This window comes from Helicoverpa zea, chromosome 6 (assembly GCF_022581195.2).
Source record: "Helicoverpa zea isolate HzStark_Cry1AcR chromosome 6, ilHelZeax1.1, whole genome shotgun sequence".
In the NCBI taxonomy this organism is placed as follows: domain Eukaryota; kingdom Metazoa; phylum Arthropoda; class Insecta; order Lepidoptera; family Noctuidae; genus Helicoverpa; species Helicoverpa zea.
The window spans coordinates 7,441,175-7,457,808 of record NC_061457.1 but is presented as its reverse complement, the minus strand read 5'-3'; the positions used below and the strand labels follow the sequence as shown (position 1 = coordinate 7,457,808).

At 36.9% G+C, this 16,634-nt stretch overlaps 1 protein-coding gene across 1 annotated transcript; it reads left to right on the top strand.

The window, feature by feature from the left end:
* Window positions 1–14,920: 14,920 nt before the first annotated feature.
* Window positions 14,921–15,877, top strand: LOC124631316 (eukaryotic translation initiation factor 1A, X-chromosomal). Its single transcript, XM_047165650.1, has one exon. It carries the CDS (start codon window positions 15,050–15,052, stop codon window positions 15,494–15,496), a length of 447 nt encoding a protein of 148 aa, XP_047021606.1. The 5' UTR covers window positions 14,921–15,049; the 3' UTR covers window positions 15,497–15,877.
* The last annotated feature ends 757 nt before the right edge of the window (window positions 15,878–16,634 follow it).

Here is a 16,634-nt window from a genome sequence, read left to right as displayed (position 1 = left end):
AGCAATTACGTGACCTGACGATATCAACCTTGAACTTTGTAAGCACTGCCAAGGTTATCGGGACGGTTAAAAACAACAAAGGTTTAATTGTCACGCAGTTGTAATTGTAATCCATTGATGTAAACTACTATAGTAGGTGTCACTGACAAGCTATTCGCTAAATGTATTATCAGAAACTTTGTATTAAATTAATATAGTACGAATTCCAAAACTAAGCTTTGATAGCAGTATTTTATAATTGGAATTAAAGTTTAACCATAATTCTATAGCAAAGATTAATTTCAAATGTATGAGCATTGTTTACATAGGGCAACATTTCACATGTTGAACTCTGCAAACTTTTAATTTCTCAAACATGCTTTATATGTATATTATATAAAGCATGTCACATGTATGTTATTTTTCGTTATTCCCGTGCATATAAACAAAGAAAAAGAGATGACAAACAGAAAGAGTTAATTACTGTTTTCAAAAAAAAAACAGACAACCATCAATAAAATAGATTTAATCTTTAAAATGTAGTGGTAAGTAATACTTATTGCAAACACATTTCGTAAAGAAAATAAGATAAACAGTATCTATAATATAATTTGTATGTAAAATAAGAAAGAATGTGTCAGCGATCGGCCTCTATTCTTTGGCTGCAAAGCTTGCAACGTGATTTAACATTTCAGGCCGCAAGGTCATTCCTTTAATTAAACGTGCATACTTAACTTATGATCGATAATTCGATAGTATTTGAACGATTTTAAGGTCAGCTTACAACCTAACGTTTGTAATTCTCACCCCGACCATGAAGTTTGTAGATACAATAAAAAATCCACCCTAGGTGTCCCTCTTGTCCCGAAGGAACTACTTTTCACAATATTATAAAAAGTAGCCTGTATGTAATAAAAGGGGCTTCCTTACACTGATAAACAAAAACCTCAGCTTTATAATACCTGTATTAAGAATTTTGTGAAGAAAGAAAATTATCCTGAAATCCTTTGCCTAAAATTCTACTGAAAATCTTCTTAAAGTATGATTTGAGATAACAAAAGCTAAGTTCGATAAGAATATTAAGAGCTTAACATGTATATTCTGCATTGAATATTGAAGATCCCTGGAATAGTCCTTGACAGAGCGTGCTCGAGATATCAAACTTATCAATGCGATTGTTGGTGGGACTGCTTAGAAATGCTAATGTCAACAGTCAACAATGATGTCAAATTCAGTAGAATTGAAGTTAGTTCCCTGTTTCACCATTTGGCAAGATACTTTACAGAGGCGGGTAGGGGGAACGCGCGGAGGCTGCGCGGCGCGTGTCAAGGCCGCGTCCTCGACCGTGACCGCCCCCCGCCGCCCGCGCGCTTCACGCCCGCGCGAACCAATAAACTTGCTGCCGCACAAGAATTTCTAAACAATTAAATAAATATTTATTGATCCCGTATTCATAGATTGTACGCGAACTTTCCTTCTGAAATTGTACAAAATTCTTGAGGTAGGAGGCATTAGAGCTTTTAAATTACAACAGGATTGCAAGGTTCATTTGACATTTGGTACCAAAATTCAGGATTTTTATTTTTTTAATAATTGGTCTATGGGTTGACGCGGATACGTCTTCTGAAACTAAGCAAAATTTTTCAATTGGTGTCCAAGTACTCATAAGCAGACAAGTACTCATGTGTAGACAACCAACAAATTGTGTAAAGTATAAATATGTATCTATATTCAAACTGTGGTATAACCACTATTACGTAGAGGTACTCCCAAGACATATCTCAATATTTCACCCAAAGAAAAATATGTGCGTATTTATCTGACAGCCGGGTTTTATGTTACCCACACGCGAAAATAAGGTAACCTCAATGGGTGTTATGAAATTTTCAGATTTCCTTCTTAGCAAATAAAATATTACAAAAAAATATATCAACAAATTACGTAAGATATCAATAGACATAAGAACATAAAAATATAGGAGTCACATCAATCAATATCACAAGTTCTTTTATCAATAGAAAACTAGGTACATTATCTTGGGACCGCAGGAAGTAGCTTATCATCCTTATTAAATGAGAGCAACCGACAGATAAAAATCGCTTGAAACAGTTCCTACACACAAACATTTTATTACACAGCTCAAATCCTATCATAAATACAACACAAAGAACATTGTAACTGAAATTTCTTTAATTTCAGTGACGATTCAGTCAAATCACACGTGAGCCAACGTGCCCGATTACATTTGATAGTATTTAGCTAATCTTATTATCAATCAACGTTACTTATATTATGAATATATGTGTATAGGTTTGTCCATGTCCTTTAATTACGATGTCTGATAACCCGACGCGTGATTATAACAATGTATTAACACGTAATCTGTATGAGAACGTGAATTTGCGTCGTAAGTAGTATCAAAGCCAACCTTGCTTTTTTGTAGGGTAGGTATTTATTAAACGCTATCGTTATTATTTTCGAATAGAAGATTATTTTTTTTCCCTGAAAAAGGGAAAAGCAAAGAAGAGGATACCTTCAGGGTGCCTTACCCAAATGGAACATGTGACCCTATTAATCAGACTTTGCTATCCGTCTGTCTCCAGACCGTATCTCATGAACCGCGAGAGTTAGACATATCTTCTATTGAAAACTAGAATACAGTTTTAGGGTGATTTTGGCTCGGTTTCGTACCACTATTATAGATGAAAGGCATGTAAGAGCTTACGAAGCTTTTGCCATAGTTCGACTCGGACTTGGTCTATTTTTTACGATTGCCAACGCAGCTGAGGGAACCATATGATATTGTAACAACTTTCTCCTGTATTACCTTGCTATAGTTCGGCCATTCAGAGAATGCGTTCCTGACACGTCGCGATTGAACTGACGACGTAATAACATTCATTGATTATTGATATAATAATGTTGTTTTAATGCTCCTCAATTGTTAAAACGGTAAACAACCAGCAAAAATATTTTTATCGTAACTGCAACGCCATTGCAAAGTTACGTCGTCAGTTCAATCGCGACGTGTCAGGAACGCATTCTCTGAATGGCCGAACTATAGTAACAACAAAGCCATCAAATATTACGAATATATGTACATGTATACCTTCTTGTTTATTTAAAAGCTAATTAAATAGTTAATAAATGCACCATTAATGAGAAGAAAAATTGTAGTTGTAAATATGAACTTATTTTTTGTAACAGAACTTCAGCAATTTCAGCGGACGTAAGTCTGATAGTAAGTATTTACATTCCCATAGTGGCCAACTTTGGGGTAGATCAAAGTAAATCCAACAAATGGTTAGTACATTATCGAATAGTCATCGGTACACAGGCCTATAGAGTAAACGCCTACGCAAGGCAATACACGTGCCGCGCTAGGGTCATATCGCGGTGAAGGTCGCGGGTCCCGGACCAGGCCTCTGAAAATAAGCGCCTCGGCCGACGACCCCGAGGAAATCTTCCAGGGCACCTGACCTTGACCTTTACACGCGCACGCGCTGTCACCGTCACATAGTGCCCTGACCCTGTTACGCAGATCTTCTTATATACGCCCCAGCTATTTATTGTGCGTATATAATGTACTTACTGGGGTGCAAAGACACCCGGCCTTTGTTCAATACTTCCTGTTTACCACGACATTGCCATTGGTCTAATGATGTTGGTCACTTACTGGTTTACTGGTTATATCACACGTAAGCTACTTTGTATACCACTGTGACATAGGTATCTGCTTTCATTTCGATATAAGATCATTTACAGTAACTTGATGACACGTGTAATGAAATGTAAAAATAGTTTAGCTTTTAATGATTACTGTTTCAGCTGTCTACACGAAACCATTCATTGTTTTTGTTGTGGCACGCTAAGTTGAAAGTTGTCATTTCATCTGCCTTGAACTATTATAAACCATTTGGTGCCACTGAGCTCTAGATTGACCTCGTTTCGCTAAACGGCATAATTATTTACTTTATCATCTTCTTCTTTATCGTTTTATTTTTGATAGGGACTTCATGTGCTTTTCCAGTTTTTTTTTCAGTTTGCTGCTTCAGTAATGATTAAAGTTGATCTGAAACGAAGCCCAAACACATTTGTGATAATATGAGCTTCCACCAGCGGTTAAAAAGTAGCCTCTATCCTTCCTCGATAAATGTAACCAACATTGAAAGTTTTTTATTAATCGGTCCCTTCATCATCATTTCCCGAGCCTTTTCCCAACTATGTTGAGGTCGGCTTCCAGTCTAAGCAAATGCAGCTGAGTACCAGTGTTTTACAAGAAGCAACTGCTTTAAATCGGTTCCGTAGCTCCAGCTCCAAGCAAACATTCAAACAAACAAACTCTTCAGATTTATTATTAGCATAGATAAATAATTCTGTGTTGATGCCGAAAGTAAGGGCTCTACTATTGAATGAAGTAAATAAAGTTATTATTAGGTACTTAAATATACATTTTATTTATTGTAGCACTAAGTGAATGATTCTACCTAAAAAGCTTTGAGTCATCTTGAAAAGTTCATCGAACTTTTTGAACTGTTTAGACAAGGGCCATAAATAGGAGACGGTTTGGAACATAGCCCGAAACATCAGCTGATGCCTCTCTTTAGAACAATTGTTTGCTTGGGCATTCGGGCTAAATGACACCAACTCGTATAAGCCTAGAAATCATTTTAGTCATTCAATATTTTACGTAAGGTACGACGTAAAGTGCGGACAGAGGCAGATCTATTTTGAAACTAGCTGTTCCCCACGATTCCACCTGCGTCCCGAGGGAAGAGAAGTCTATGTCCTTTCTTAAACTTTAGACTATCTGTACTCTGTACTTATATAACTTTTTATACAAACCGATTTAGCAGTTTTTTTGTGAAAGAATTGCAGATGGACAAACTGGTAATTTCTTATTCCTTGCAAATTTTTATCAAATACACATACATAAATTACTAGATCCTCTCGCATCCGGATAAAATAAATACAAATCGGTTCAGTAGTATCGGAAGAAATTCAATACAAACAAAAATATTTGTGTCTTTATAATTCTGGTTAGTTTCTTGTAAAGTTTCAAAAAATGTAAGTTGAAGTAGAACTTAAAACGAAAATGTAAGAAAACACTTAATATTCGTAACTTTTTTAAACTAAAATATGTAGTTTAATTCAATATTAATATTTTATAAAACCGTTTTTTTTTAATATATTCGCAAAATCTTCGACAAAACCAAGCCACTAACTTCACATTCAATAGACGCTATGTTTTTTTTTTACCCGATTGCTTTAAAAAGTTGAAAAGATTGTATATTACACGCTAATCTCAGGAACCACTAGCCTCATTATTATTTCTGCCATGTAAAACTCTGTAAAAGCAGAAAAACGGAAATACTCTGAATATGAATGTGTATATGAAAATATAATAGTAGGTAGCGACATCTCTTTACTGTTGCTCAATATTTGTCGATATCTTCAGAACTCTTACTAATGGCCCTATTGGATTTAGTTCATAGATGGCGCTCGTGTCACGAACTGCTAATTGGCGTGGTGTAAAGTTTGCAATAAATACTGAATCCAAAAAGGGTATTTTTTGTTTTTTAAACGGTTTTATTTAGCTCACCCTGTTTGTTTTTTTTTATTATTATTTATTATTTATTCTTGGGTCAAATTTAGTAATTCAAATTTAAGTACATACCTGTTGTCAGATTGATCTGAAATTTGGTACACACCTTCAATTCCGATGACAATACAATATAGTAATATCAATAAAATTGTAAATCCAATATGGCCGCCGGTACAAAATGGAGGATTACATATTTTTTCCACAACCCCTACAATATCAAATGAAAGGGCTACTCAAGTAGAATACTGTCAGCAACCCCAGGGAGGCCCAACAGGGCCAAGGCCTGCCTGGGCTGCGGGATTGTTCGAAAGAGTTACCGTGGTCCTGGTACATAAAAGGCCTACGACGAATCACAATTAACGGTTTTTAGTCAGTAAGAGTCTGGCACTCCCTCACCGCTGCTGACCCATATATGTATAGAATGAGGAAAATTCGGTTGGCATTGGCATTTTCATTAAATACTAAAAACTAGAAAATAAAAAATCGGTAAAAAAACTTTTAAGTTAAACGGTTTTATGTTATGTGCACTGAAAACTAGAAAATAAAAAAAAACTGTTAATTACCTATAAACCTACGTAGGTGGTCCCGGTCATATTAGACTAAAATAAAAACGTGGGGCCCTCTGAAATCCTACCTATGGCAAAGCATATCTTTATACTTTGGTAGATCGTGAGCTCGGCGTTCGCTGGTGCAGCCGCTATTGATTATTGATTGTCCAAATCTCCAGTTACGATTATAGTAAGTCGATGCAATCCACACCTATTTTACCTATAGAAGAAAGTATTATAATAATAATAATAAGCCCCGCAGGGCATCTGAGGCGGATGACGGGAGTAGCGACCCCGCGGGGCTATATATCCGAGTGCTCCAGGGAGAGTATACTGTCCCCCATCTCCGGCTTACCGGAGTGAAGCATGAAGGGAGATAGGTCTCCCGCCTCTTGGCTTGCCTTCATCGGCCGGTCAGAGTGGAGTCGCTAGAGCAGGGTTAGCAGCCCGCTCGGAGGGTAAGTGCCTCGTGGTAAGTGGCGAGTGGGCCGGTGATGCTGGACCCACAGGGAGCGCGTGATCTGCGTTTAAAGTCCGCCGAGGTATCCTCACCCTTCAGCCGCTCATGTACCTGTTGCCCCCTTGTTGCGATTTAGCGACTGATTCCCGGGGGCCCAGTAAGTGATTTGGCGAGTCTCCACCTGCCATTTTTACGTGTATTTATTACATTGTTATCGGCAGGTGCCATAGTTCCCGTAGTTTCCCCATTCCTAGTCCATTAGCATCCCATCACAATAGCCCAAGTAGTTTTCCTCCATAGTTAGCAATAGTTTAGCACAGAATCGGGGATTGTCCTTGGGTACATTTCTATAGTGTATACAGGGATAATCGTCGGTTTTGTGTCACCATTTCATTAAAGTTGTCTCAAAAGGGCTTCCGCGTGTTGGCTTCGGCCCCACGTTCGCCTCCCAAAAATCCGGGACTCTATAGTCCCGAGGTCTGGAAGAGACATACATTTATAATAATAATAAAGTTTTATTGATCCACAGTTACATTAATGAGTCACTTTTTAAAAAAATAAAGTAAATTATTACAAATGTTCGCTGTAACTTCTCTATGGGAGACATTTTCATGGGTTCTGTGGTCCCCAAACTAGGCGCTGCCTGTATCTTGGGGACCTACGTTGTGATGACATGAGGGTTTAAATACATTGAGTTTTTCTCTAGATCCGGTAATGTTTACTTTGTAATGTAAGAAGTGGACAATTAGAAGCTTATAAAACTATATTAACGAATATAAAGTGAGATCAAAAACTTAAACATAAAAATAGTTGTCTTTCTCTGAACAATTAAAATTAAATTAAATGAGATCAAAAACTAAAAACATAAATTGCTTTTTCGTGCAAACAAATTGTGTCTCTCTGGACAATTAAGTACAGGATAGATAGATTACAGCAATAGTTAGGTAATGGGCCCCACGTTTTTATTTTAGTCTAATATGACCGGGACCACCTACGTAGGTTTATAGGTAAGTAACATTTTTTTTTTTTTCTAGTTTTCAGTGCACATAAGATAAAACCGTTTAACTTAAAAGTTTTTTTACCGATTTTTTATTTTTCTTTGTCATTTTTTACTGTCATAAACCTAACCAAACCTTCATACCATCTGCCTTTTATTCCCTACTCAGTAGAAAAACCATTAATTCACAATATCGACACAAGTTAACACTGAACGATAAAATAAACAGACAAAAATGAAAATACGAGGCGACTAAACACTAAGATTACCTACTATTCATATTATCAGAGTGAAAAGGCTCACCATAAATTCATCATATCATACACATCATGGTTTTCAGCGCTGTGGTTTCGCATGGCAATGCGAACCTGAAATCTAAGAGATGGGTAACTACACTGATAGAAGCAAAACTCATTAGGCACCTACAGGGATTCTGGAGATGCTCTGTTAAGCTACATTCGCGTGGTTAAACGCAGCATGAAAAATGTAGTTAACCCTGAAGTTCCAAGTGGTTTGAAAAGGTACATATATTTCAAATATATTAACCATTTTCAAGTACTGGTACCTACCGCGGTTCCATCCGCATCCCGAGTTAACAGCTATTACTGTCTTTTTTCAGGCTATAGTTTTTACTATCTGAAACATATACGGTTAAGTAGTTTTGGCTTAAAAGATCGATAGACAGACGGATAGGGACAAGCAGGGAGGTTAACTCTCACATATAACTTAGGTAAGGCCTAAATTCAAACGTGCAATTAATTTTTTTATTACTTACATCAACGTCTGCTAAGTTGCCAGTTCAGTATACCTACGTCATTGTTATTTTTCTAGTAAAGCCAGTACTATGTGCATAGTTAGGTATCACTGGCACAGACCGTGGGCGGCGAACGCAGCCGGTGCTGCAGGGGAAGCGAACGTTAACCCTTTCTGCAGTTCATTCGCCGTCTGGCCTCACCCCTACAGTCCGCCCACCCTCCCTAGCCGCCGACCCGACTGCACGCTTGCCATACTGCAAGCCAACAGTTTTTACCTACTACCTATCGCTAAATGTATGAAAATTAAACCTGGTCCCGATATTATAATACTGCGCAATATTATTCGCAACGGAGTGAGCCGCACTAAGCACATCGAATTGCCTAAAAAATTACAGCATCTTTGCTTACCTACTGTTTTTTTATTATTCACGAACAATTACACTATTTAGGGACTCACGGCTAAAAAGATAACAGGCGCTTGGCGCGATCGGTCCGTGAAAGGGTGACCACCTTCTTATGTTGAGTTTTTCCTTGTTCCGGAAGGCATTTTAAATTGGATGAATGATAGAAACAAACAAGGACTCCAGAAGGTCGGAAGCCAGAAATTCTAACAACTAGCCTTACAAAGGGGTATTAGTGGTTATATAGTTACTAATTAACTAGGTTGAGGAGGACAGATAGGTACGCTTTCACTTCATGCACAACATTGGTAGGTACTGAGTTGCATCTCATTGGACTGGAAACTGACCCCAACATAGGGAAAAGATAAATTGCATAATAGGTATGTACCTACTTATACCTTAAGTGAAAGCACCTCATAACAGCAAAAAACACATTAGAAGTTAGACCCAGATAACATAATATTTTAAATTAATGGTAGTACATATAAGCATAAGTGCATTTAAAAGTAAATATTTTGTATGTTAAAGGATTACATATAAGCGAATACATAGGAGTCGTACATAATTATGTAGGTACCTAGCGAGCCACGAAAATTTCACTTAAGGATAAAGTTAAAGATGCAAAAAGGACTGACTGATTCAAGAATGCACTAAAGATGCAAAAACGGGGGTTGATGAAAGGCATTTCATTTTACAATTTCAGATCAGAAAGAATCAGTCAGGAACGACATCACATGTTTCCAAGAATACCAAAAAGAAGCCAAATAGCTTTTCAAAATAAAAACATAGCTGTAACCGATGAGAAATAGGTTACACCTAACTTTGGCCACGCACGGGTGTGCGGCTGCACTTTAGTTGAAGCCGCTATGGAGAAGGTTGCACATACTTCTTAACGAAGATACAACTATCCATGCAGGCAAGTTTTTTTTAAGAATATTTAACCGACTTCAAAAACAGGACGTTCTCAGTTTTACCCGTGTACCTATATAATTTATTCATGAATGTTTTGCGCTATTAACTCACGTTTGGCTCAACCGATTTTGATGCAAATCAATTATGGTTCCAGCTTTCATCATATAATCTAAGCTTGAATAAATATATAGCTATAGACTATAGAACTACCGAGCCCGCCATACTCTTGGAAAAAATAGAAACTAAAGTTAAAGATCTAGGGCCTTTATCACACTCGAGGTTTGGGGTTGCAAGGTGGAGCGAGCGCGTAGCAGAAGGGTCGCCAACACGCCGCGCCGCCGTTGTACAGTGAAAACGTTGTGGGCGCGTGGTAGTTAAACTCGCAACATATACGCCGCGTCTTTGTAGCAAGTTTAATGACTAGTGACGTACAATACACTCGGAAACAAAATGGATTTCGAATTTCGACGAAACTCTGCTGTGGGCTTCGCTACTTTGAAGTCTCTCCAGACGAAAACGTAAGCATTGACCAATTTGGGAAGTTGCCCTTGCCAATCAATGGAATGGAACAAACTACTTTTTACTTTTATTTTGCAAACGAGTAAAAAATACACATGTACCGGTATAAAATACAGCCTATGTTATTCGGGATGAGTGAAAAGCTACACTTCGACACCAAGAACCGACAGAAGAAATTGTCCAAATTGATTCAGTAGTTTTGGAGCCTTTAAGGCAGTGGGTCTTAACCGGTAGTCCGCGGACCACTGGTGGTCCCTGGAGGCATTCCAAATGGTCCGCGAAGCCTTGCTTCGCGACGTTGCTATCCGTCTTACGTATATATCCATCTTACAGTTATCGGCACGGATATCGGGCCATGACCTTCACCTGCGCAGAAGCGATTTACTGCCTTATTGCCTTATGCGTACGGGTGCGCAAAGCGATCCCCACTCTTCCGCCGAGAGCCCAATATCCGTGCCGGTATCTGTACTTGTCCAACAGAAAAAAATTATGTTTGGGCTACATTTTACGTAATTTTGGTATTGAGTCTTTAAAAATAATTAAAATTTCCCGCTCATAGACAGATCAGAAACTATTTGCCCTCGTTTTTATTTGTGAACAAACAAAAAGAGTACGTTTGGGTTTTTAACCCCCGACGCAAAAACGACGGGGTGTTATAAGTTTGACGTGTCTGTGTGTGTGTGTGTGTGTGTGTGTGTGTATGTGGCATCGTAGCTCCCAAACGGATGATCCGATTGTAATGCGGTTTTTTTTGTTTAAAAGGTATGTCAGTCGGGAGTGTTCTTAGCTATGTTTGGTGGAAATCGGTTCAGGTCTTCAAGGTCATCAGCTCGTTTGCTAGATGTGATAGGAATGTTACACGCTCAGTTTACTTGCAAGTATATGTGGGATCTGAAATTTGAAACACTAATGTCTTTTGGAACCACTGAGCTGGTCTGCTGTTAGGGCACGAAGGTAGGAGACGTAACCCTGAACTGCCTTTTAGTAAACCCATCGAGTTTGGGCTCGTTGAATTTGTCTTGACGAGTTCTCTTCATGTTTCTGATTGACGAGAACCTGATGCTGGAAATGGGATGTGGCGGATGAAACCCTGAAATGCCGGAATGAAACGGATAAACCGATTTATATTTTTGCTGAAAATCTAGAATGTCCAAAGGTTAATCTTTATTGTTTCTCAATCTGTGCAATTCTCCCAGAGCCAGTTTGTCATGAGGATAGTTAAACAGCTTCCTTTGGCCGAGATCGCATATAGCGACCCCATCTTAAGATAAAATAAATTAAAGGAAAAATTAAGGAGCTCCTTTAAAAAGCATGAAATAAAATTAAATTATAAATTTAAAAAAACCCCCGACCCAAAAAAAGTACGCAATAATTATGACAAAAGGTTAAAAACGCTAAAACCTATAAAAAGCAAAAAATAACTTTTAACACTACGTAAACTAAATTTTGACGTGTCGGGGGACCGCTTTTTACCTTCATAAATACTTACATAAATCAAATGATACCTACCTAATTACAACATTCGTTTAAAAAAAAAACACGTATCTAAAGTAATGAATTAGAGCGGTCCCCCGACACGACAAAATTTAGTTTACGTAGGTAGTGTTAAAAGTTATTTTTTGCTTTTTATAGGTTTTAGCGTTTTTAACCTTTTGTCATAATTATTGCGTACTTTTTTTGGGTCGGGGGTTTTTATAAAGTTTGCTTGTATTCTTTATCAAAGAACCCTCAATTTAGGCAAACCAATCTGGTGGTCCCCGGCAAGACAAACTTTTGGTAAAATGGTCCCTTATGACTAAAAGGTTAAGAACCACTGCTTTAAGGTATCTATAGATAAACAAACAAACAAAATAATTATGTTTCCTCTTTATGTTATTTGTAAATATTACAATTTAAAACAGGCCAAGAGCATGTTGAGCCGCGGCCAGCCCTAGGATTCCATAGTATCCCGCCTGGTTTAAAAAATTAAAAAATTAAACCAACAATTTACAATCTACTCATAACATAATGAGGGTTTTCGATACTTTTTCTGCCGCCAGGCGGCGCTTCGTATGCGTCAGGTCCAAACAGCTGTCAAATAGTATGGAATTGTAGGGTCCGAACTTATTGTTTATTGAAATTCTGTTATATTGGAAGTGTTATTGATTTTATTATGGACTACGGTCAGAATAAGGTTTCCGAACTAAAAATTGAGCTAAGAGAGAGGGTGCAAAAGTCACTGGTACTAAGGAAAAGCTTGTTGAAAAATTTGTTAACACTCAACCTCAATAGTAAAACAATAATGCAGTGCTTTAATTATAAAATAAAAAAAAACACTAAAATCGTTCACTATTCATAGTAAAGATAAGCACTTTGACAGTTACCTGGACCTGACGACTCGGTGCTGCCACCTGGTGGACGCCATTTTAGAAAACCCTCATTGCCTAACCTTTTCCCCGCCATGTTGGGGTCGACTTCCATTCTAACCAAATGTAGCTGAACACCAGTGTTTTACATGGAGCGATTTCCTATTTGACATCTGCCCTCCTAAACGCAATTTCCCGGGCAACTCGATACCCCTTGGCAAGACTGCTTGTCAGACTTTCTTTCCTCTAACTACTCCCGCCATGTGTTACTCTTATCGAGCGATCCTCGTGGTTTTGACTTAGCTACGAGCTATTCTAAATTTCTTTGATAATAACTCCCAATTGACTGTCGTGACGTATTATGTTGGGCCTTAATAAAAAAATGGCATTATTAAACTAAATAGTAAATAGCGCACAACCGTGATCGTGTATTACCCATAGACACAATACAGTAAACAGGACTGCGCACCTAAACCCAAAAAACGAGCCGAGTGAAACAGTTAGTACGGAGGCCGTCTGTCCCTTTCTAATAGGGTGACCATAAGATTAAGCTATGTAAGACAAATCCGAATTTGCTTAGATTATTTAACACAGATGGGTATTAAAGTTTTAACATACGCGGTTTGTTACCTTAAGATACTAATAAAGACTTAATAATCAGCGGGAATTAGCAGTATAAAAGCAGGAAGATTCGAAATGAAGACTGTTTTTTTTTGTATTTTTACTTCACATATACACTGCTGAGCCATTTATGTCGCCTTTCTTCATTTTTGGGAAGCTATAACAATAGTACAACAGTTTAGATTCCATCACCCATATTTTGACTCATTACAAGAATTCATGGGCACCCTAGTTGTTTGAATTACGAAAATGTTATTTTTAGCTCATCTGTGGAACAATGTATTGCAACCACCATAGGATTCACTTTTACAAGTATAAACGCAACACTTTTTCACCATTTTAATAGTTTAAATTGATTTAATACGAAAAATATAAACAAAATTTTAAATGCTGAATACGCGCCAAGAATGTTCAGGGTTACCGCTAGAAAATAAAAAAAGCAAAGTAAAAATTGATGTTGTTTCCGCCTTACCACAAAAACCTTTAAACGTCAGTTTATGCCTTGTCTAAAAAAATGTCAAATTATGACGTTGACATATGGTTCATTTTGCAGCCAAAATTTTATTAGACAAGTGTAAAACAGGGTTTAAAGTTTTTGTAGTAAGGCCATTTATGTTTTAAGTTGATCACAACATTTTTTTATGCTGGCAAGGTGTTAGAAAGGGACAAACGGCCTCCGTTCTAACTATCCCTCTCGGCTCGGATTTGCCTCTATGTATTATGCAACCAATTTAGTACCTTATTGCGTTGGAATAGAGTTCATTTTCGTAAATATATATTTTGAACGTGCGCAATCTTGTTTAGTATATTACATCTATGGTCTATGGAGAGTGCGCAATCTTGTTTATATAGTATGTTACATCTGTGGTATAGTGCAGTACACCCAGTACCTACTAGTTATATGTCAATGAGTACAACACGCAGTACAGGTTAAAAACCGGCCAATATGAGGCCGCCTTTATTTTCCAAAATATATATCTTTCTGCGCCATGACCCAAGTCCGACATAAAATTGTAAAACTACTTGTAATAGCACAGACACCAGCACCACATCTTTAATAGTACTTGAGCAAAAAAAATATTACAAACACTTGAGCAAAGAAATTATATCGAAAACCCCTGAAATGCCCTAAAGAAGATGGATCAAAATTGGCCCACGTCCTATAACAATGTGACGTATCTCAAAAAAAAAGATAAAAATGTTTAAAAAAATATGGCATACTCTTTAATTCATTTTTTTTACACCTTCATACGAAAAAAATGCTTTAAAAATTGTTCAGGCGCTGTTATGAAAACATCGTTCATAGGACTATTTATGGACTATTTTATTAAATTATTTTTCTTTTTTGATAGGGTCAGGTTTCTCAGGGTTTCCAACATCAGATCCTGACCTGATGATTATGGGACCACCTGTGAGGTATACCCTATCAAAACAAAAAATAATTCAATAAAATAGTCCATAAATAGTCCTATGAACGATGTTTTCATAACAGCGCCTGAACAATTTTTAAAGCATTTTTTTCGTATGAAGGTGTAAAAAAAATGAATTAGAGAGTATGCCATATTTTTTTAAACATTTTTATCTTTTTTTGAGATACGTCACATTGTTATAGGACGTGGGGCAATTTTGTATGAATTGTGATCCGTCTTCTTTAATATTATACTTTTGGACTTGAATCGTTCGGACTCTATGGTTCGGTTCGACTAACTATAGTATCATCCGCATAGGGCCAAGTCTTTTAGTCCAGGACCAAAAATCGTTTTATTTTATCTGTGCTTTGCAACGCCAGCAGTCAGCGCGGAATGAAACAGGTTAAAAAATAATCTGTCAAACGAACCTGTCTAGAGCAAATTTATGAGATTTTCGTAGTCTTACTGTATATGTTTGTACTCAAAATTATATAAATTATGCCGAAGAATAAAGGAAAAGGAGGTAAAAACAGGAGGAGAGGAAAGAATGAGAACGAAACTGAAAAACGTGAGCTGGTCTTCAAAGAAGATGGACAGGAGTACGCCCAAGTCACAAAGATGCTCGGTAATGGCCGCTTGGAGGCCATGTGCTTTGATGGCATAAAACGTCTTTGTCATATTCGAGGGAAACTACGAAAAAAAGTTTGGATAAACCAAGGTGACATTATATTAATAGGATTGCGAGATTACCAAGATGCGAAGGCTGATGTTATCTTGAAATATACTCCCGACGAGGCCAGGAATCTGAAGACGTATGGAGAATTCCCAGAGACAGTACGAATCAATGAGACAGTGGTCTATTCTGTGGATGGTCTGGATGAAGATATCGAATTCGGAGATGAAGTTAGTTCAGAAGATGAAGCTGATGCAGTAGATGCTATATAAATTTAGCACTAATTATGTCTACAGTAAGTCTATGTAAATTTGTTTTGCTGTTATGAATAAACATGACTTTGTGATTTTATACATTTAGTTATCAAAATTATTTCATAAATAAGCCTATTTATACCATGTAAGAATATGTCTACATTTGATAGACATGCAGTATTTCTCCATAATTTCAATTGTCAGATAATAACACTAGCATTAAACATGAGTCCATTTCAATAATTCAGTTTTTCTAGTTACAGTAACCAACAGTTATATAAAATTATAGTTAAATTATTGTGCAACATTCCTTGAATTAATCCCATTTGTCTCAGGAGAGAAATGATAAAAATAAGGAATGTACATATTACTACCTATTAAATAATTATATCAACAAGATTGAACTTCTATTATTTTTCCATTCTCCTAGTCAGGTTAAGCATCAGTGACATCATCGCTACTGTAACAGTACAGTGTACTAATACTGCTAATACATATGTCATAATTTGACTTTAGACACTTTATATGTACATCTATAAGAATAAACATCTATAGTTCGGCCATTCAGAGAATGCGTTCCTGACACGTCGCGATTGAACTGACGACGTAACTTTGCAATGGCGTTGCAGTTACGATAAAAATATTTTTGCTGGTTGTTTACCGTTTTAACAATTGAGGAGCATTAAAACAACATTATTATATCAATAATCAATGAATGTAGTTACGTCGTCAGTTCAATCGCGACGTGTCAGGAACGCATTCTCTGAATGGCCGAACTATAACATTTTGGCACAGAATACATGCCACATCACTGGTATGGATAGACAAATAAAATAGAATGTCGTCCTTAAAACAGTCACCTATATAAAAATATAGAGCAATGCTTTGTAATAACATCATAACATTAGGTTTAATATTTCGTCTTTTCAATAATATCCATGCTTAAAACCTTAGTTCATTAATAAGTACCTAATTATACATTTCTATTTGTTAATAATTTACTTATACTTTTAATTGACATGTACAGTCTAATTCATGCCTGGCTAAAAAACAACACATGTAAAACTTTGAAACATGGTGAAATTGTCTTATCATCTAAAAACTTTCAATCAGTACTTTGCAATCAATAAACTTTATGTTACTATCTTTAATATTT